We start from the raw sequence: 21,969 nt of genomic DNA, 5'->3' as shown, positions 1-21,969 counted from the left end.
GTAGTCCTGCCTTGACAGGTTGTCTCCAGAGCTGCAGCAAAAGTGCTCCCAGAAGGGGCACATACTGGAGACAGATATATCCCATGTTTCCTACTGCTGAGGAAGAGGAGCATCAAGCTGAAGAGGCAGTGGCACCTATAAACAGCCTAAACAAGCGGGAATGTAGTAGGGGAGACAGTCTAAAGGCTGGTAGGACCTGGGAAGGGAATCACTTTCCTTGAGCAGGGATGCCTTAACACCTAATTCTTTTGCTATGACCACATTTATATCCTTTGAGACAGTAGGTAAGTGAAGAGAAGCCTTATAAGGTCGACCATTTTTTGACTCACAAGCTTAACCATCCAACTAATTTGCATGAAGTTTAAGGGAGAGACTTACATCACAGTGAAGATGTTTTGTATGTTGTAATTAGACAGGAAACTCCCTTACAGACTTAGACAATCCTAAAATAATTGGATTAAAGATTATTTTATACCATATAGATTCACAAAACAATTTAATGTAATTTCTATTTCTAGAGGTTTTTATGGCATGGCTTGAAGAAGGTTCTATTCACATGTGTCTGGGAACATAGGTATAAAACACCGAATGTTGCCGGTCATCAATAATGCTCACATCTCAAACTCATGTTGAAGTGCTGGGCTTCACAGCACAGTGATAGACTCACTATGGAATAATGAAAGATTTTATATGAATATTTTATATGAATATTATGCTGTATATGTTCTATTACAGATTACGTCTTCCATTTTTCATGGCTATATGAGCCAGTAGGTCTTACAATAAAGTTTGGGGTCAGTTAAAACTGCTGCCTTAACATACACACCACTTTAACAGACCCCAAACTATTGTGGGTGTGCAGAATTCCCAGTGTGTTCTGACCTAGACCATGCCTCTGTTCAGCATTCGTTTTTCTTCTTTCTGAGCTTGCTTCACCCCTTTAAGAACCCTTCAATGTGTTGTGCAAAACTGCAAGCGTGATGGTTCAGCTTTGCAAGATCTTTCTAACAAGAAAAAACTCCAAAATATCTCTCTAAAATCTCTGATTTAGATTTAATTTTATTTGTCATCTTTTATGAACAAATTACGAAATATACTTCATTCACAAATTGGAAATATTTACAATTTCTTTACAACAAGGCATTGTTGAGGTTTTGATTTATGGCGTTCTTTGAGCATTCTGTCTTTCAAAACAAAGACATTGGTGTTGTTTTCAGCACACTGTTCATTTACACTCTGAATGTGAAATGGGAGCCTTTTGGAAGAGTAATTTGCACTCTCTTTTGATACGATCTACTGGGAAAACTGAGGCTGGATGCATTCGCAGTGTAGGGAGGGGGACTGTGCAGATGCATTGCTGGTACCATGCCACATGAACTGAAGCCATCATATTACACCAGATGCTGCTAAAAGTGGGGAGGAGAAAAAAATTCCCCTCAGCCATCCTTCCTCTGCCCTCTTCTCTTCTCTTTAGGAATCCTGTGACCAGGCTAAATGTGGTCCAGTTTAATTATTTTTTTCTGGGTTTTGCATCTTCATGAGAAGAAGAGTCTTGAGAAGTCTATTTCAAATACTATTACAATTCTGAAAAGTTATTCAGACAAAAAACCAAAAGAGAGTAGCCAGGAAGTGAATAAATATTGTATATCCGCAAAATGTTTAGAAGACAGGTTTTGAACGTGTTTCTAAAAGGGAAATGCAACTGTGCTGTTCTGCAGTTGTGACATTTGAGCCATAAAAGCTAAGATAGTTCCATTTTCTCAGTTTCTTGGAGTCTATTTTTTTCCTGAAGAAAATTCTAAAACCTCTTCTTTCCATGACTTTTTAAAATCTCTTAATATACACTTCCATTATAAATCAGGTGTGGGCCACCATTGCTTAGGTTGTCTGTCATTTCCTAGAACAAGAATAGAAAACACTGATTAAAATTACAATTATTTTATGGTATTTGAAATTCAGTTAACTAAGGTTGTAATAAAAATTTAACAAACTCTGAATTTCAAACATTCAGAAAAACTTTACATTTTTTATTTGGCTTGATAAACCTCACTAAAAAAAAAGAAATCACATTTCTTCCTATGTAAATTAAGTACATTTGAAAGCTGATAGACTCATTGATACTGATTGAGTTGGACAACACTCTCAGACAACATATATAGCATTGATGGCATCTATGCAAGTTTTGTGACATTGTCCTTTGAAAGTGCATCAACTCAAGCTTGTGTGGTAATCTACAAAGGAACAAGATGGTAATTAAATCTTTGTTTCCATTCAAACTTTTTTCTGTGCTGACATGCTACAAACAGATGCCATTTGTTGCTAGCTGGAATAGACATTTGGGAAGTAGGCCTAGATCCAAACAGAATGTAAGGGTTTTGACTGCTTGCCTTGGGATGGGACTGATTTTGGTTTTCCCTTAATATGCCAGTTTTTAGCAGTTCAGCAATTGCTACTCAAGTGGCAGATGAGTCATCCTGGAGTAAACTGACCTGATCATGAGTCAGAATCCTAAAGTACCTAAACCAAGATTTGTTTGGAGTTAGATTTTCTAATTCTCAAATTGCAATCCAAACTATACCTACTTAGCAGCTGTCTAAACCTGGAGATGGCTACATTAATTAAGCAGTTCTCTGACCTTCAAGGCTGCAAAGCCACATAGAGTTTATGCTCAGAATGGCCTTATTCTGAGCAGTCCTAGGCCTATTTCATACCAAATTGAATCCAGATGCAGAAGTGAAGTGACCTGCTGCTTATGTCCAATGACAGATCCCAGAGAATATCCAGCTATGCCAAGAGGAATGGGCACACATAAAAAAGGAGTTTGGGCTATTCTTTTTAAAATTCAGGTAGAGGTGCCACTGTTAGGCTAGTTCTAAAATATTTGCAGAAGAACCAGAAGCTTTTCTCTGCATGGAAAGATTAAATTCATCTCTTCTACCCCCTAGTTACACTTTGGAGAAAATGTGGAAGGAAAGGGATTTGTTTGTCCCCCTTCTTGTGGAAATTTCTATGAAGAAAGTAAAGGAAGATTCATTGGGCTAGATAGAGAAAGACAGAAAGAGTGAGCCTGACTCTATAACATAGTAGCTGACATTCTTGGTAAAGAGAAGAAAATTCTGGGACCTGGTCTTTATTCCTAGTCTGACTCTTTCTCTCTCTTCTTTTAATCCACAATATTTGATTTATAAATAGTTTGCAAGGCAGAGACCAGAACTCAGAATGCCTCCTCTCTCAGGTGTTACCAGCTACATTTTAAAGTAGATCACAAGACAATTGTTCCCTGCACAGTTTTTCAAAGGAAGGATATCCTATTTCTCTCTACAAAGTAAACTTAGAGCCACCAAACCAAGTAGCCTTGCCAATTAATACTCCTGAATCGAGCGTGAGCTTCAGAGAAAATAAGGTCTGTAAACTTACTGAATTTTGAGCATTTTCTACTATCCATTTGGCAGGTGATGGTGTTGGATGCTTTTGTATGGTGCCTTATTCTCCTCATATACTGAGGAGGAACAGGCATGCCTAACACTGGACTCTGGATCCCAGTTTGGGGGTTGTCTGCTCTGAAACAAAGCACTACATTTTGCCTGTTTGTAGGTGCCTAAACCCTTTGTTGGATCTACGCTGAAGATATCAGTCAGCTGGGAAAGGGACCAAGAATACTAAAGACGTTTAATATTAACTATCAGTCAACCACTGTCAGAAGGCTACTCATGAGTGAGTGTAAATTTCCTTTTGTCAGCTTTATCACTTGAATCACTGCAGACATCAGCTATTAGAATATCATCATAGTTTCAGAAAATATTGAAAACCATTTATTTTCCCCAATATTTCTATTTTCAAAAATAAAAGTATTAATAAATAAAAAAATGTTGCTGAATTCAAGAAATGAAGGAGCACACAGATTAGAAGCAGAGTGAGTCAATGGTGGCAACATCCAAATAGGAGCATTTGGATGTCTATAACTAGGGTGAATATTTTAAATACTCAACTTACTTCCAGATTGCAGCGTTCACCACGTAGAATTATGTCACTACCTGGAAGCACCATTCCTGACTCAGAGTGACATCACAGCATCAGCCAACTTTGATTAGCTGAAACTATGACTTCCTCTTAGAGGTGGCCCTTCCTGAAGTGACATAACAACATGGTAGCTCCCTAGTGTTCAGCGTACCTTGGAGGTAACTCTGGTGTCGGGGGAACCACCGGGCAGCTGGGCAGGTCGGTTATTTCAATACCCCTCAATCTCTAATATAAATATAACAATTATACAATAAATATAGCACAAAAATGCACATGCAGTACATGTCTATATTACTGTATATCAGTATAAATATACAAAATAGTCTTATATATGAAACACTTTAAAGCTATTTTCTAAATCAGGGCCTAATTTAATGTAAGTTTTTCAGTAGCCTTCATTATTTTTTAGGGGCATGCCTTGAGCTAATGTACTCAAACCTGCCAGCAGAAGGCAGTCCACAGGCTGTAGGTCTAAGAAGTCCCAGATCAGACCATCTATGCATGCATACTTGATTCTACAACACACATGCAGGGAGTCCACCATCGGTGGGGCACATCCCACATTCGCTGAGCATGTGCAATAGGGTTGCTCTGCACATGCATCTTGGCCCCTCACCCAAGATAAGTGGGCATCTGACAGTCCTCACTGCTAAGTCTCTAAAAGCTCAGTAGGTCAACAGGCCAGGAAAGGAGGCAGTGAACTACTGCTACACATGGTCATCTTCAGCCCAAACCAATTGATAGGGTTGGCAGGTGTTTGTATTTTGAAAAGTTTTCCTTCCCAGGCCATCTCTTCTTCTCTCAAAGGGGCTTCATCTTTGTCCTTGATGAGGCAAGAGCCTCTTTGACAGGCAAGATCTAGCCTATCATCTGCAAGACCATGCTCATACTTGCCTACATAGCTCATCAGAATTCAGCTTCATTTTAAAATGAGAGGGAGAAATGTATCTCTTCTCTTGATTTTATCACCCTGCTTCATGTTACTGTTGTAACCTGTACTATTTAACTTTTTAAAACACATTTCAAACATAGTCTAAGGTGAATTCAGTCTATATTTCTACTTGGAGTCTCATCTCAGTTAAGAAACTAAAGAATAGTGACAAGTAATTTTTACTTAATGGACAATTAACTGCTATATCATGTTTTGTCAGGGAATCTGAAAACATTCTACAGTCTGAGTGAATTAATCCTCGCTCTGCTGTTCAGAGGTCTCAGTAGATATGGTACAGACCGTTGAACTTTTACAGTTGTAATGCAAAACTTGCACATGGAGCTTTAGATGGGCAGTCCACTTGACTTTTGTTCCTTTCTCTACTAATTTCTCAAATGAAAGACATTGGGTATGAAGTCCAAATGTAAAGCGCAGGATGTCAGTGAACATTTTACTCCTCAAATGTTAATCAGATCTGTAAATCCCATGCTGATTTCAAGAATTCTATTCAATTAATTCTTTTGGTCCTATGTGCTCAACTGCAAGAGCTTAAGTTTCGGCACCTAAACATAGACCTAGATGCCTTGTTAAGCTTCCTTTTAACAGAGAAAGGCAGTAAATGCTCAGTGCTGCAGCAAATCAGACCAGTTTCATTTAGGTGTCTAAATATGGCCTTAGGTGCTTAGGTTTAGTCATCTAGGTTTGTGAACTGTGGCTTTTGTGTTTAAATAACCTACTTTATAAGCTGAGTACTTGGGAGAGGAAGAAATTGATTAAATCCTGGAAGCATGCAATGATGTGGTTACAGAAAGCATTCTGTGCCTTTTCATAGTACAATACATGATAATCCATATTAATAAGGCTTCCAATTATTTATGAAGTGCTATATTTAGCAGCTAAGCCCTTGAATAGCTATACAATGGAATTATGTTGAAAATGGATGTACTTCATTGAAATGGATGTACTGCAAATATACAGTACCTAAAAATAGCTCAATATAATGCAACATAATAAAGCGTACACAGAATGGCAGCATTTCATTTCCCAGAAGCTCTTTCTCATATAAAACTGAAAACTGAATACATCTCTTGCCAACTGTAAACATTAACACATACAGTAGCATTTTAGGAGAAGCAGAACAAATAAGGGAGGACACACAACTCACTTTTTCTGCCATTTCATGGGAGTGATGCAATGAATGTTCTCTTTCTGAGAACATTCGCCTTTGTTCATAGCTGGCTAGCCGACAAGTGAGCCATGAAGAAAGGGTGCAACCACCAATTCCAATGCATGCAAGAGACATGGAGGCAAGATGCAAAGAATAGAGGGCAGACGACTTCTTTGTCAGAGCACGAAGAAATTGAAAATTTAAGATTCCTCCGATTAGTCCACAGATGCAACAGGCAGAAAAAAGTATCATCTGTCAGGAAAGACAAGAGAGGTTATGTCACAGTAACATCTTTCAGAGACAGATTCATTCATATAAAAAATGAGACTAACCATAGTTCAATGCTTCCATAGCATCATGGAATACAAAACACTGCACAGACACTAATTTTTAACTCTCTCAGCTCCCACAGAGCTCCAAGGGAATACAATACCTTCTGGTGTACAAGAGTTGAGACTGATGTTGCATGTAAGATCAAGTTGGGTAGAATGAGTTGGTCATGTTAAAAGCTAGTCAATGGAAGAACTACTAGGACACAAATCTTCTGATTTGCAGCATTTTACTTAAACCAGTAACATGACAGTATATGTTGTAAATTTCTATTGTGCAGTTTCTCACCACTCCTCAGGAGTGAACGCCTCATATTTGCAGTGAATCTCTCTTGCTTTGTGTGCCCTCTGACTCTGTCTCCTGTTCAATTCTAGTTTGTTCAGTCAGACAGCAGTTTGGAGGCATTCTACAGCTTTTGTGGGGACTTCGAAAGTGTTCAACGTGAATGCGCTGGACAAAGAAGCAATAGAAACAACAAAGAAATCTGTGATGCAGCTCTACAGGTCAGTGTGGTGACTATATGTTTGTTTGTTTGTTTGTTATTAACTTGGTTAAAATATTTCTGGGAACTTAAGAAGGATGTGAAACAGGCTGCAATTGATGAGACATTTAAAGACCTCCTATCAGTTTAATCACAAAGATGCCGCCCCGATTCAGGATGTCCTTGAGCCACAAATGACTCCAGGGCAAAAGACATTATTATGAAGACACTGCTAAATTATTGTCTTATTCACTTCCCTTGATACTGCTGGTCTGTCAGATGTTGACCTAGATGGGCCTTTGATGTTACTCAATACGGCTTTGCATAAGTACTTATCTACTGTGGTAAAAACAATTTATGGAGCCTTACAGACCACTTCTGTACACATGATGAGAATTTCATCATCAGGAATGTGGCATTCAGGCTATATGATGCAGTCCACTGGGAGCTGACTGTTCTATGAGACCACCAGAACAGACAACTTTTAGAAACTGATTATGGTCCATATGCTTTAAGAAATGAGACTCTAATTGTAACAGGGTTTAGGATAACTCATTGATATTCAACAATAATCTGAGAGAAATCTTGAGTCCCTTCACACTTATGTGACTTCCCATCTGTATATGGCAGAATAATCAAGCTGACAGAAAATTAAGCCAGACATTATCACTTACAATTGGATCATGTCTTGAACATGAAGTTCTGCTACGACTTGAGTAGTAATAACAGCATTTTGCTGCAGTCAGAAAAATGGCTGTACTTCTGATTCTTAGAAGAGACAGAAAATATCCACCATCACTTTAAAACTGGCTTATACGTGATTCTGATTGCAAAAAGAACTTATTAAAACAGTGAACAGCTATGATATCTAGAATCAAACTTGGTCAGCAGCCTCATTGACATGGGAGCCCAGTGTTTGTTTTTGAAGGAGAGAAGACACAATCCAGTGACATTATTGGGGAACTTTTTATTGACTTGGCATAAATTTGTGTCAGGAGGTTTTCCATCCAAATTTATCCAGGCAGGGATGAATAAGGATGCATGGCTTAAATAGATATGACCTAAGTAGGCCATTTCAGAGCTGCCTTGTTTTACTTGATTAACCCAAAGTGCTGATTGCTTTTTTGGACTGCTGACTTGCAATAATTTTTACTGACTTTTTATCAGAAACACTTGGACACAGAAAGACCCCAGTAAGGAGTTTAAGTTGGGTAAGTATGCCTTTCCAATACTTATGTATTATATATGCAGTGGAAAAACTTACAACAAGTCCAGATTTCTTTTTGGCGCACAATATTCCACATATGCCACAAAGCAGAAACTGCAAAGAAAAAAAAACCCCACAATTATTTCATCATTTAAGGTCTCAAGTTTAAATCCTGCTGTGTTGCTGTAGTTGTGACCACAACAGTAGGTTAGGCAATGGTTACAATTGTCATCATTTTTATCACAGACCTTATCTTTCAGGAAGTTATAACTCAACCATAAGCACGCTTATCCAAGAAGAAGAAACTGGAATGAGAGGTCAGACTGAGGATGACTACTCATAAAAAAAAGAAAAAATAAATAATCCTACTTTTAAGCTGCTTGGGTAAACAAAATTTTAAGCATAGCTTGGGTAAACAAAACATGAAAAAAAAAAACCCCTAATGTTGAAAGCAAAAGAGGCCTTTTTACTTTTTTTCCTCAGAAAAATTTAGCAAGGTAGTAGTCAGTGGTCCAAATCATCTACTTTCAAGCATAGCTGAGGTACTTAATGCCCTGATCCTACTCTCTGAACCACTGAGGGATCATACATGGATTGCTGTCCTCAAGACAGTGGAACTCTGGGCAAGAATGCAATTCAGTCACCTCTGTGGGTGCAGGTGTAAATACAAGCACATCTGTTGGTGTGGCTACACTGAGCATGCAGGAAAATCTGTTTCAGATTCTAGATAGCCCGCTTTGCAAGAGAGCCCATGAAGGTATCTGTACTTTTTTCATTTAGTTCCCTTTCACAAACTGATCTGCTAATTGTCACATCATGCATTAGGTAACAACTAATTAACAACACCAGGAACACCCCCTACCAGCTGATATGAATAGATGTTGATGCTTTTTAGTGACCTGCATCAAAGACTGATGATGTTCTCTGATGTCTCTCTTTTCTCCTACAAAAAAGTTGAACCAGGGAAATGGTGAATAGTCCCTGAGGGAGCAGTCATGGTAGGAACTACAACAGTTGTATGAAAGCAATAGAGCTTTCTCCAGGTGTTTGTAATACTATCAAAAGATTTCTTTGATACCTCCCATACCTCATAAACTCCTTTATTAAGAAATCTATGCTGCTTATTTTCAGTAAAGCTAACCCTACACTCCTATTGGGAAGTAATTCAGTAGGTTTTAAACTGGATTTTTCCACATCCTTTTTGCACTGAGATGGTATTCCTAGCAAAAGGCTCTGCTTGACCTTGATTTAGGATTAAATCACAGAACAGACCTGGCTGTTACATAAGAAATGGAAAAAAAAAGACCCAAACCAAACAAAAAACCCACCCTAGTTTCTATACAGCATTCAGGGTCTGTGTTAACCTCTACACTAAGCATGGGATGTGGACTTAATACCAATCTGATTATGGAAGGGGCTGGGTCATGTAGACCATGGAGCTGAATGGCTCATGACATACTAAGACATACAACTGGTAATTGCTACTAGAGCTCACCCATTGGAATAACAATCGAAAAACCAATGGGTAGGGCTCCTTCTGCCCCTTTCCCACAGGCAGAGGAGATTGCAGCTCAGAACTCACACACCTGCCTTTTAAGTTTTTACTCAGGCTTTCTGTGAAGTTTTGGAATTTCACTCCCAGTCCTGTCATTGCAGATTGCCTTCGGCTGAAGGCATGCTTCAGATCTTCACATGTAGTGTTTTGTATTTCTCAAAATTAATGCAGAAACCTCAAAAAAAGAATCACTGTAATTAAGTTCTATTCAGTAATATTTGATAAAGGAGATTAATAATATAATTTCTCTCTGTAATGTTTGAATAGAATTGAAAGGAAAATTTTGTATAAAGAAAAATTCATGAGTTCTGGAAAGCTTACAGAAAGAATCTGGAAGATACCATCAAAGATAGTTTCAACTTGTAACAAGTGTATGTTAGCTAGTTTAAAAAGCTGGGGGTTTGATAATATACCTTCAAAGCTGAAAGAATAGGTCACCCATTTTTTTCAAGAATGCTCTAATTCTGCTCTTATTAGAGTCAATGGATTTTTTTACCATTGATTTCAATTGAAGAAGACTTTCTATTTGTATTGGTTTTGTGTGGCAAGGTTTTGGTAGCAGGGGGGGTGTTACAGGGGTGGCTTCTGTAAGAAGTTGCTGGAAGCTTCCCCTATGTTCGAGAGAGAGAGCCAATACCAGCCGGCTCTAAGACGGACCCGCCGCTGGCCAAGGCCGAGCCAATCAGTGATAGTGGTAACGCCTCTGTGATAACATTTTTAAGAAGGAAAAAAAGGTTGGGACAGGCAGATTCGGCAGCCGGAGAGAGGAGTGAGAACATGTAAGAGAAACAACCCTGCGGACACCAAGGTCAGTGAAGAAGGAGGGGGAGGAGATGCTCCAGGCGCCGGAGCAGAGATTCCCCTGCAGCCCGTGGGGAAGACCATGGTGAGGCAGGCTGTCCCCCTGCAGTCCATGGAGGTCCACGGTGGAGCAGATATCCACCTGTAGCCCGTGGAGGACCCCACGCTGGAGCAGGTGGGTTCCCGAAGGAGGCTGTGACCCCGTGGGAACCCTGCGCTGGAGCAGGTTCCTGGCAGGACCTGCGGATCTGTGGAGAGAGCAGTCCATGCTGGAGCAGGTTTTCTGGCAGGACTTGTGACCCCGTGGGGGACCCACGCTGGAGCAGTGTGCTCCTGAAGGACTGCACACCGTGGAAAGGACCCATGCTGGAGCAGTTCGTGAAGAACTGCAGCCCGTGGGAAGGGCCCACGTTGGAGAAGTTCGTGGAGGACTGTCTCCCGTGGGTGGGACCCCACGCTGGAGCAGGGAAGAGTGTGATGAGTCCTCCCCCTGAGGAGGATGAAGCGGCAGAAAACAACGTGTGATGAACTGACCGTAAACCCCATTCCCCGTCCCCCTGTGCCGCTGGGGGGGGTTGGTAGAGAAGCCGGGAGTAAAGTTGTGCCCGGGAAGAAGGGAGGGGTGGAGGGAAGGTGTTCTGAGATTCGGTTTTCTTTCTCATTACCCTACTCTGGTTGATTTGTAATAAAGTGAGTTAATTTTCCCCAAGTTGAGTCTGTTTTGCCTGTGACAGTAAGTGGTGAGTGATCTCTCCTGTCCTTATCTCGACCCACAAGCTCTTTGTTATATTTTCTCTCCCCTGTCCAGTTGAGGAGGGGGAGTGATAGAACGGCTTTGGTGGGCACCTGGCAACCAGCCAGGGTCAACCCATCACACTATTTCCATTGTACAGTCTTTGCTAGCCAGAAGGGAATGCAATGAACAAGTTATATTAACCTTGCAAGTGACCAAAGGAGCAACAAGTAAATTACAGATTCACTCAGCATTAGAACCTACCAGTTCGGGTAGTTCTGCTGTTCTTTACTGTTTTTCAAGGACAGGACACACACCCTTCCAAACTACATTTATGTAGTGCCATATACATATATATTACCTAATGTATTTCCCAGTTGAAATCCAAAGAATAGTGAATGAGCTATCAGCCATCCCTAAGGTACTGGCCCCTCAAAAACAAGGGGTGACTACTGTATTCCATAGTTGTTAAAGTATCTGAGGGACTACCTGGAGTAAAGACCTGGATGCAGGAGATGAATGTACATTAAGTAAATTTGCCGATGATACTAAATTAGGAGGAGCTGTGGACTCCCTCGAGGGTAGAGAGGCCTTACAGAAAGATCTAGATAGACTAGAGAGCTGGGCAATCACCAATGATATGAAATGTAACAAGAGCAAGTGCTGGATTCTGCACCTAGGATGAGGTAATCCTGGTTATACATAAATATTGAGGGACAAGAGGCTGGAGAGCAGCCCCACGGAAAAAGACCTGGGGGTCTGGCTTGATAGCAAGTTGAATATGAGTCAACAGTGTGCCCTGGCAGCCAAAAGGGCCAACCATGTCCTGGGGTGCATCAAGCACAGCATAGCTAGCCGGTTGAGGGAGGTGATTGTCCCACTCTACACTGCACTACTCCAGCCCCACCTAAAGTACTGTGTGCAGTTTTGGGTGCCTCAATATAAGAAGGACATCAAACTGTTAGAGTGTGTCCAGAGGAAGGTGACCAAGGTGGTGAAAGGTCTCAAGGGCAAGACGTACGAGGAGTGGCTGAGGTCACTTGGTTTGTTCAGCTTGGAGAAGAGAAGGCTGAGGGGTGACCTCATCGCAGCCTACAACTTCCTCAAGGAGGGCAGTGGAGGGGGAGGTGCAGATCTCCTCTCTCTGGTGACCAGTGATAGGACACATGGAAATGGTATGAAGCTGCGTCAGGGGAAGTTCAGATTAGACATTAAGAAAAGATTCTTTCCGAGAGGGTGGTTGGTCACTGGAACAGCCTCCCCAGGGAAGTGGTCATAGCACCAAGCCTGTCAGAGTTCAAGGAGCGTCTGGGTGATGCTCTTAGTCATATGGTTTATTTTTAAGTAGTCCTGCGAGGAGCAGGGAGTTGGACTCAATGATCCTTATGGGTCCCTTCCAACTTGAGATATTCTATGATTCTATGATAATATTGTATTGTGTCAGGGTCTGTGTATGTACTCTGTATGTATTTTCTCTCTCTGTACATCTACAATATTTATACATATATGCAAGGAATAAGGTGTCCTGTAGTTAAAGAACTCAACAGAAAACTAACTGAAATTATTCTATTCTGTTCTATTCTATTCTATTCTAACTCAGAGGAGTTGGGTATTCCTGGTTCTTCCATGTTCTTCTGTGTTAGCTTGAGAAGGTCATGCCAAAGTTTTATAATCTGTGTGACTATGAGACAAACAAGTGGTGAAGCTGAATGCACTAGTGTGCCTGAACATGTTAAAAACCTTGGAAGAAAAGCACTTGGACAGTAGCAAAGGATTAATATTATTTGGGTGGTTTTTTTAGATGTCAGTGTGTTACATTCACAGAGAAAAGGCTTGCCCAAAACCCAGTATGGTTATTTATTTATGACAGCAGGCATTTTGCTATTAAAACTAATGGATGAATTTGAGCCACAGTGTCAGGCAATTAAACTTCGTGCAAAGCTTTGAAAATGATCAGCCAAGTTTACCACTCTCTTCTGAGGCTACAGAGGCTTCTGATTCACTGGAAGCAGTGGAAACCTGCTTTACAGAGAGAATATTAACAATACCTGGGGCTCAGGAACACTGCTCATGCAGAGTTGCCTTAGCCAGGCTTCTCAATGTGGAGATCTCTAGAAAGGTTAGGAAGTTAGTGGGACATTATGTGATTGATTCTGATCATTGCTTTTTTGATAGAATAGCTAGGGACTCGGGAATTTTTTTTGTTGATGCTATAGTAATTTCCTGTAAAATTTTTGATGTCTCAGTGTTGTGATCAGCAGTAGCGAAAAGTAGATGGGAGAAACTACACTAGCTCTTTGTACCAGAAAAAGGATGTGAGTACAAATCAGACTCAAAAGGAATTTCCTATGTTTGTTCCTGTTTGTCTTTTAATTTTGAACTATTCTATTTTATCATACTGCCAACTGGAATACAGCCACCAGGGGCTGTGTTGTCTTGCCACTCTCTGTCTATTCCTGGCTACCCTGAAAGACTTCATCTTCATGTCACTATATCATACCAGTTAAACTTGGCTTGTAACTGTTGAGCTACTCTGGACTACAGTTTACTCATGACTAACTAATACTGTCATGGTGAGGACTTGCTCCTTTCTACTTAATCATTGATTATCCTCAGTCGATTTTTAGCAACCTCTTGGACTCTTTAAATGTAGTTACATTTTCTAACCATGTCAAACCTGAAGTAAGTTAAGGTTAACACACTTACACTGAAAATACAATAAATCAGGAGTGGAAAAGAAATGTATTGTTGAAGATAAGCTCCTTATAAGGAATGATCAATTGTTGAAGTGTTCACAGTTCATGCTGAGAATAAGGCTAAAACATTTCATGGAGGATAAGCTAAATTAATAAGCCCTCCAAAATGCCCTGGGAGCTAGAGAAGGACCTTCAGCTGGGACTTGTTGAAACAGATGTTTCACTGTTGGACTTTTGTTTTAAATATTATTCATCAGAAAAATCATAAAAGGCTGAAAGATCCAAAATCTTACTTAAAAACCTACATAGATCACTACTTCCAACCAATTCCCAGTGCTTCTGGGGTTACTTTTGGTTGCAGACTTATTCATACCTCCTATGATACATGATGTTTCATGTCAAGACTAGCAGAGGAGGCAGGGATTGAATGTATCATCCAACGATAGATAGGGGCAGAACCGCTCTTGGGTGATTGATAAAAAGTCCAAAGAAAGGTACTATAAAGCACAAAAGCTACTTAGTGACTCAGTAGGCTGTGGGTGCCTCAGTCCCCCTCTCAGTGAAGATTTGCCAGGGACCTAGCAGAGTCAGAGTCCCTCTGATAACACTAGTGTCATTGCAAGGTGATGCAGTAGTGTCTATTTGTCTGTGGAGACTTTGCTATTCACCCTGCAGCCGTGCCTGCTTATGTTCAATATGCATATTTGAAAATCTCTCTTTTGGTCTGTTGAACTTTGGAATAAAGAACCAAAGACCTCCCAGAAAAGGAGAATGTTTATTTTGAGCCTGCTTTAATTTACTTTATATTAAATATGGGCTTGAAACGAAAACCTCAGATCCAAACACCCAGAAATTTTGGTAAGAAGACTGAAATCTCAATTTAGATTCAAGTTCTGTGGTTTGGATCTATCCCTATTTCATATTTCCTGGAACAAAAGACTTGGCCTCTTTCACTTTCTCCTGGAAAAAGGGGGCTTTCTTACTGGTAGTCTGAAAAAAAAGATTCAGTTTTAGTTGTATCTGCAGAGAGCCAAAGATTTGTTGGTTTCCATCATGCAGAAGAAAAGGAACTATTTTTATTTTATATATTGAAGCTAAGAAACCTTTCTTTCTTCTGTTTTGAGGAGGCAAAAACAATAGTGAGTGTAATTCCATTGAGAAAATGAAAACTATCTATGGAAAAATCTTTCTGGAGAGAGGCTGAAGAAGATCGTGGAGAAAACCTGTTGAATATAAGGACTGCTTGATCCCTAGTTATTGTTTGTGACAAAGAAGCAGCCTAAACTACACACACTCTGTGGAAAGCCCTCCCATGTTCTGGGTCATCCATATGTATCTGATGAAATAGAGGAAGGGAAATTATTCCAAATTTGAATACAACACAGTGAAAATGCAAGCATATCATACCTATTCAAATAATCCTCTACTTGGAAGAATAAACCATCAAGACAGAATCAACAGCTTCCCTTCGGTCTACTCTTTTCAGGTGGTAAACCACAAAATCTGTTTTACACTAAAACTGTATAAACATGTGACTGCCATAAGAATACCCAGAAATGTGAAATTAGTAATGTCTAGAAAGGACCATTGTATTTTATAATCTCATTGCTTCAACTCCATCCAAATGAGAAAAAAAGCTGAAATCCCTAATGGATGAACTGAGCAGACAAGGTACCTCTAATTGTAACTCTTCTTCAAAGCAGTATTTCAGGACAAGGATTAAGTTTTCTTAGTGCAGCCATAAAGGGCACAGAATCCACTCATGAAAACAAAGGCATCAAACTAGAAAAAAATTACAATGGGCAAAAAAAATGCGAGCCTAGGTGGTAGGTTTGCCTGTTACCTCCATAGAGAAACACAATAAACTTTGCAAAAGGGGGATGGAAACTTCTAATGGTGGTGGTGTCCCATGCAAGGGGTTGCGGGGAGAGGAATGTCTAGCTGGCTACAAGTCATCCAGATGCAGAACCAGAAGTAACAGCATTGCCACAACCTAACCCTGTGTCCCACCAAATCTGTCATGCTGAGCGGAGGGGCTTTGCTATTTGAAGTGAGACATAGTATTAAAATGTGTCTAATCTGAGCTAATACCTTGAGGTGGCAGTGTGCTGTTTGGTCATTTCAGCTCAGGTGCTGCTACAATTCCCACTGATTCAAGCCATATTCAAGCAGTTTTAATTCTATCCCAGTCCCTGTGATTAGTGTTTCCATTCATTGGGTTCTAGGCCTGCAGAGGTGCTTTAAAAATAGGTAATAGTTTTTAGAAACACGCAAGGAAATTTAGAAGTGGGTCTCTGAAGTAATAAATTAAAGATTATTCCCTGCAGGTGAACTAAAGACTTAGCAAAACATTTAAGCATATGTTTAAGTCAGTCTATATTCAACAGATCCTCTTAAATACAACCCAGGATCTACAAGTCCCCTTGGACAGACCATCTTCCAGATTGGTTTATGCTTCTGGACTGTCTGAATGATAAAAAAAACTACTGAAAGACTTCTCAGCTGGAGTGAATTGTTCTGTTTCCACGCAAGGCAAGAAGCTCCCAGGCTTGGTACATCCTCCCTCATCCATAGGTACAGAACATACTTCTGGAGGGTCTGAATGATAAAGAAAACCTAGTGAAAGACTTCTCAGCTGGTGTGAATAGTCCTGGTTCCATGCAAGGCAAGAAGGTCCCACGTTTCGTACACCTTCCCTCATCTATAGGTACAGAACTCCCTCCAGCTTCCACTGAGCTCACTGACAGTGCTGCAATCCGTTTCATCAGGAGCAGGAGCCAGCCATAAATATGGTCAGTTTGATGAAAATGCAATGCACATGTTAAAATAAAGTAGGATCACATCTGCATTTTGTCTGCATGCTAAACAATAATGTGAATTTTTTAGTGTTCTTTTGAAAAAAAAAAAAATAGTTTGACTGTTCTTTCCAAAGGAAACTTGGCAGCAGTAAAAACTAGATGTAAAATCTAATGTTTTAAAATTTTAGGCCACCAACATTGATTTAACAGTCTAAAATGATGTTCTTGCTCTGGGAGAGTTCCACACTGACTGACCCTTTTTCTTTTCCTTCAGATCATGGGTAAAAAGAAGTCACTGAAATGAAATATTTCAAGTGCTAACTTGGAGCAAATTTCTGTAGCCAAACTATAAATGCAGATTTTTAATATGCAGGAAGACTACCACTGTGCTAAAATCACAAATCATGGAAATAATTCTGCCCCTACAGACAGACAGACAGACCAACCAACATCCAGAGAATGTATCTCTCTGAAATACATTTAGATATTTGTCTTTGTAAGGGAAAAAACTATTAATCTTGAGAGGCATAGCTGTAAGTGAATCATCAGGTATCTCTCTTGCATATGAAGATAGATGGCATATTTGACTAAAGATGTGGCTTTTGTCTCTCATTCTCTCTCTCTCTGAGAGGATCTCATTTATAGCAAGAATTTATTCATCACTACAGAATAAATGAGAATTAGAGCCATATACGTGTGTGTGTGTGTGTGAATATATAGTCACTACTCATAGTGATGCAACCATTATGTTCTAAATATAGATGGGAAAGTATGTGACCATTTAAAAAATATCTCTGAGTACTTTTTGAATTATTATCTTCTGATTTTTTTTTTGTTTGTGCAAAAGCCTTTGCTATGGATGTTGTCATTCTTGCTATGTTAGTGTTAGTGGTTCAGCATGCTCATTGGTTGGATCATTTCTATAGTACGTCATATAACTGAACTGGAATGGTGGATTTCAGAAATATATCTCAATTTCTGGAAAAAAGAAATCTGGGTGACACTGAGTACAGCCTGTGGAGTAGATTATACCAATACAGTCACAACAAACAGAAAGAAAATCCAGAAATCAACAACACGTTCACCTTAGATTCCTGACTGCCTTTTATTTATTTATTTATTTATTTAATTTAGCAGCCATGGATATGATGTAAAATAAATTGGATAGTCATCTGAACATGCTCCAGATAATTTGAGAAGTCAGTCACACCTTCAGTTGTTTTCTTTTGGCTACTTTTTAAACAACTCTCACTATCTTAATCCAGCTCAACTCCAATGAGAACAAATTTAGAAACTGTTTTCTCATTTCCATGCATTTTTGATGCAGACATTATCTAGGCTTTCCATTTCTTCATTCTTGTCTACTCCACTTTCCCTGGCTTGCTTATACATAATGCAGGGCATGCAACGATCAGAGCACTTCAGCCCATGCTTAACTTCACTTGTACTTCTCATCCTATGGGTGGGATTCACATGCTTAAAGTTAGGTACGTTAGTAAATTATCTGGCTGAATGGAGACAGTGAACAGTAAGAACAACTCTTTTAAGAAGAAAGCTAATGTGCATCAAATGCAAAGCATCATAGGGAGGCGAGTATAGGAGATAGAATGTGCATGATGTTAAGATGCCCAAATTTTAGGAATTCAGGTTAGGGTTTCCATGGTGATGCTATCTTCATCTACTTCCTTATGAACTTGAGCCTCTGCTGAGTTCCACCCACATAAAAGGATAGAACAGGGTCAAAAGCTTTCAGTATATTTCCAGGTAAATTACAGCAGGAGACATGACACTGTTCAACTTAACTCCAGTGTTTTGCATCCTAATGTGTCAAAGTATTAGTTTTTCCTTTAATGTCCCTTTCTTGTCCTTAATGTTCATTTCTCAAAGGGAAACCTTGATTCAAGAGTGTGAATTGGAAAAAAAAGAATAACAAATTTTATGCAAGACAAATTCTTTAATACAGGCAACATGAGCTCAGCGTAAGATCCAGTGAGCAGAAAGGCATCTTATGCCATTTCTGCAGCAGGACAATTCTGAGGATTGTGCAAACAAACCTTTCTCCAGTTGTTTTAATTTGGACCTAGTTACCCATGGCCCTAAGCATCCCTGGAGGACAGTAGATCTCTGGCCGCTTTCTTGTCCTGTCTCACCTGCTAGTCCTCTAGTCAGAAGAACACAACCTATGACACATTTGAACGGCTGGAGTGGTACAGAGAGGGGTGCCATAATGGTGACAATTTAGACCAAAGATCTTTAGTTCAAAGCAAAGGAAGTAAGCCTTTATAACCATGTCACCCCACCCTGCATACCTCTGTGATTTCTCCTTTCCTCTACTACATGAAGCATAAGCTGTTTGCTTCCACTTTACAGTTTCTTTGTGGCCTCTCTCTGCCTACCCAACCTGCAGTTGTTTGCTCAGTTCCTAGCAGCTGATGCCTGTCTCTTCTGGCTTTGGTTGTGGGCATCCTTCACCTACTTGTTACATTTTCAAACAAGTCCCTTGGGGTTCCTTTCGATGCCTCTGCACCCATGTATGGGAAGAATTTCCTATAAACATCTGCAAAATCACTTCATTGTCCTCTGCCTTATTCCTCTCTCAAACTCTACCTACGAACAGCTTGAAATCAGCCAGACTGCTGCTGTGTTAATGCAACCACCTGTTATACCAATCAATTTTGGTCTGTTGTTTCTTTATACTCCCTTACGTCCTTTTATCCTACATCTGTCTCTTGCTTTGATTGTAGGTCCTTTGAGCCAACAAGAAGATCTTAATCTATGGCTAGTACAAACTCTGGGGTAACAGAAACCATAAAAATGAATGAGGCAGTTGTGCAGGAAATGTGCATTGTCATGAAATGGTATCAGCTGTGATAGCATTGTCACAAAATGCAATCACTGCATAAAATACTGATCTCACTGACTGGCCAAAACTCTTTGGCTTCAGTGAAACCCAGAATATTGCCCTCTGTCATTAAATCTTCAGATAGACACATGTTTTTGAGTAATCTTTTTTCTTCATCAGCAATGATCAGAAACCTCCCTCTTTGAAGTGATTTTGATTATATCATTACCTGTTGGCCACTGCCTTATCTTATCTGGTCTTCATTCTCATTTCTCACCTACCTGTTCTGCAGTGCAGAATTATGTGTGTGTTTATATACTGCCAAAAATATTTATGACTGTTGTCGATAATTAAAAATTATTGACAGTGGGAATATTACACAAAGCACTTTGTCAGAATGAATCTATAAATTACAGGAGATTACGCTGATGAATAACCAAGAGTGTTTTGCATTTATCATCTTATCTCAAGCAAAGCAAACAATCCTTTTAGAAATACTGCTGTACAATCCAAGCTGGCGAAAACCAGCTTTGGAGTTCAAAAATGCCCACTCATGTTTAGGCTGAATACTCAATATTTCCTACTCTTTGTTTCATAAATATAAATAACCATTTGGAGGAAAATTCTTCCTAGAAACATGCATATCTCAAACTGAAAAAATAAGAAAGGTTTTTGAGAAGTGAGAAATGCTCTGTGATATGAACATGCTGCTTCTATTAACCCATTATTGGTGTTTGATTTTTTTGTTCATTTTACAAGAAGCTCGGGGTGCCCCAATCATGAGAACATATCTTTCATTTTCCTTCCCATTTCCTCTTTCTCTTTTTCCTCCAAAAGCTCAGAACTCAGCTGTTGTACCCTTGACGTTATTTTAAAACACCTTTTGACAGTCTCGCCATAAGGGACAGGGCTGTTCTTTTTTAAAAGCAAAACTCACAGTCAATTTAAAGATTGTAAGCTATGGCCCGTGTGCCACTCGAGGCATCGGGCTTTCCCAGGTGTGAGAATGGGTTTGCAGAAAGTTCAATTGTTCACAGCAAAATTGAAAAATGAAAAGGACTGAGAAAGAAGGGGTCTCCCCCTGCAACACACACATACATCTCTCCCCTCCGTGCCTCCCCCCTCGCCCCACGCGTATGCCGACCGTACCCCATGCACATTGGAAATGGACCCGGCGAGGCTCTCGGCGCAGCATGCACACGCGGAAGGGAAGGGAAGGGAAGGGAAGGGAAGGGAAAGGAAGGGAAGGGAAGGGAAGGGAAGGGAAGGGAAGGGAAGGGAAGGGAAGGGAAGGGAAGGGAAGGGAAGGGTATGCCTTCACACGGTCTGATCATCACCATAAAGAGTTAAAGAGAGAGTGAAATGGCTAACGTACACACACCCCGCTCCATACCGGAGAAGAGTCTCCCAGCTGAGGTTTATGCTCTGTGAGGACCAGGCTGAAACTGACCGCCCCCACGGCCACGCTGGACACCCCTAACCCTATCTCCAGCACGGAGAGCACCAGGAGGCTCCCGATGATCTGGCTGCTGGTGCACATCCTCCCTCGGTCATCCTTCCTTCCCGCTCAGCCGGGGAAACCGCGCATCCTCCTTCTCCTCCGGCGCTCCCGCGGCCCTAAGTCGCCCCCCAAACTTTTCTTCCTTCGCCGGCAGCCGGGGCGGAGCGCCGCATCCGCGGCCGGCGGGCGCTGCCCAGGGGCGGCGGGGCGGCCCCGGCGCCGCCGGGCCCCCGCCGCGAACGCCGCGCAGCGCCGCGCCGCGCCGCGCAGCCGCCGAGCCTCGCAGCGCCGCGCCGGCAGCGAGCGCGGCCCCGGCGCCGCGGAGCTCTCCAAGGTGCCGGCCCGGCGGCGGGGACAGGGCGCCGCTGCCGGCCGGCTGGGCAGCGCGGCGGTCGGTATGCAGCAGCACGCTCCTCAGGGGCTGCGCCTCCGCCGGAAAAGTCGACCTTGTCTGATCGCCTCCTGCGCTCTCATTGAAATGACCTCACTGGGATTTTTTTTTTCTTTTTTTATCCACCCCCCCCTCTTATTTCTCTCCCCCCCCCCCCCCCCCCCCCGTCTCTTCCTGGGGGGGAGAGGAGTGTGGCGAGCCCACCCCGGCTATATTTATGTATGAATCTAGACCCAATGCACAGGCGAGGCGCTACGGCAGCCCCGCCCCAGGGCCACAAGGCACGGCACCTTCCCCCGGTCCTCCCCCCGGCACCCCGGCTCGAACACCTCCTCCGTCCCGCGCCCGACCGGGCCGGCGGCAGGACGCGGAGAGCCCTGGCGGTGCCAGCCGCGGGCTGCCGCCGCGCAACGCTTCCCTAAAAGGCGAGCCCCCTTGATGGGGTGTGCGCAGGCCTCCCCCCTCCCAGGTGCTGCCGTCAAAATTCAGGAGGAAGTCCGTCTTCCTCTTGTAGT

General features: G+C 41.5%; 1 protein-coding gene across 5 annotated transcripts; it reads right to left on the bottom strand.

The window, feature by feature from the left end:
- Positions 1–1,041: 1,041 nt before the first annotated feature.
- Positions 1,042–21,328, bottom strand: TMEM196 (transmembrane protein 196). Of its 5 annotated transcripts, none has more exons than XM_030010329.2 (5): positions 20,956–21,328; positions 8,195–8,251; positions 6,117–6,371; positions 4,172–4,245; positions 1,042–1,897 (listed from the first exon to the last, which is right to left on the bottom strand). In XM_030010329.2, the coding sequence occupies exons 1-5, from the start codon at positions 21,100–21,102 to the stop codon at positions 1,891–1,893; spliced, it is 540 nt and encodes a 179-aa protein (XP_029866189.1). In that variant the 5' UTR covers positions 21,103–21,328; the 3' UTR covers positions 1,042–1,890. The 5 variants fall into 5 exon arrangements, with proteins under 5 accessions (XP_029866189.1, XP_029866187.1, XP_029866188.1 ...); XM_030010327.2 differs by having other exon boundaries at positions 20,938–21,322; XM_030010328.2 differs by having other exon boundaries at positions 20,944–21,288.
- Between the last annotated feature and the right edge of the window lie 641 nt (positions 21,329–21,969).

Source organism: Aquila chrysaetos, chromosome 3 (assembly GCF_900496995.4).
Source record: "Aquila chrysaetos chrysaetos chromosome 3, bAquChr1.4, whole genome shotgun sequence".
In the NCBI taxonomy this organism is placed as follows: Eukaryota; Metazoa; Chordata; class Aves; order Accipitriformes; family Accipitridae; genus Aquila; species Aquila chrysaetos.
This window is presented reverse-complemented; position numbering and strand designations above follow the sequence as displayed.

Bases quoted from the DNA above. Each gene is read 5' to 3' on its own strand.
- TMEM196 (XM_030010327.2), bottom strand. From the start codon at position 21,102: ATGTGCACCAGCAGCCAGATCATCGGGAGCCTCCTGGTGCTCTCCGTG. The intron at 8,252-20,937 runs GTACGTTAGCCA...TTTTCTTTGCAG, and splicing joins CGGTATGGAGCGGGGTGTGT to TTTCTGCTTTGTGGCATATG. The intron at 6,372-8,194 runs GTAAGTTTTTCC...CTTTCCTGACAG, and splicing joins AAAAGAAATCTGGACTTGTT to ATGATACTTTTTTCTGCCTG.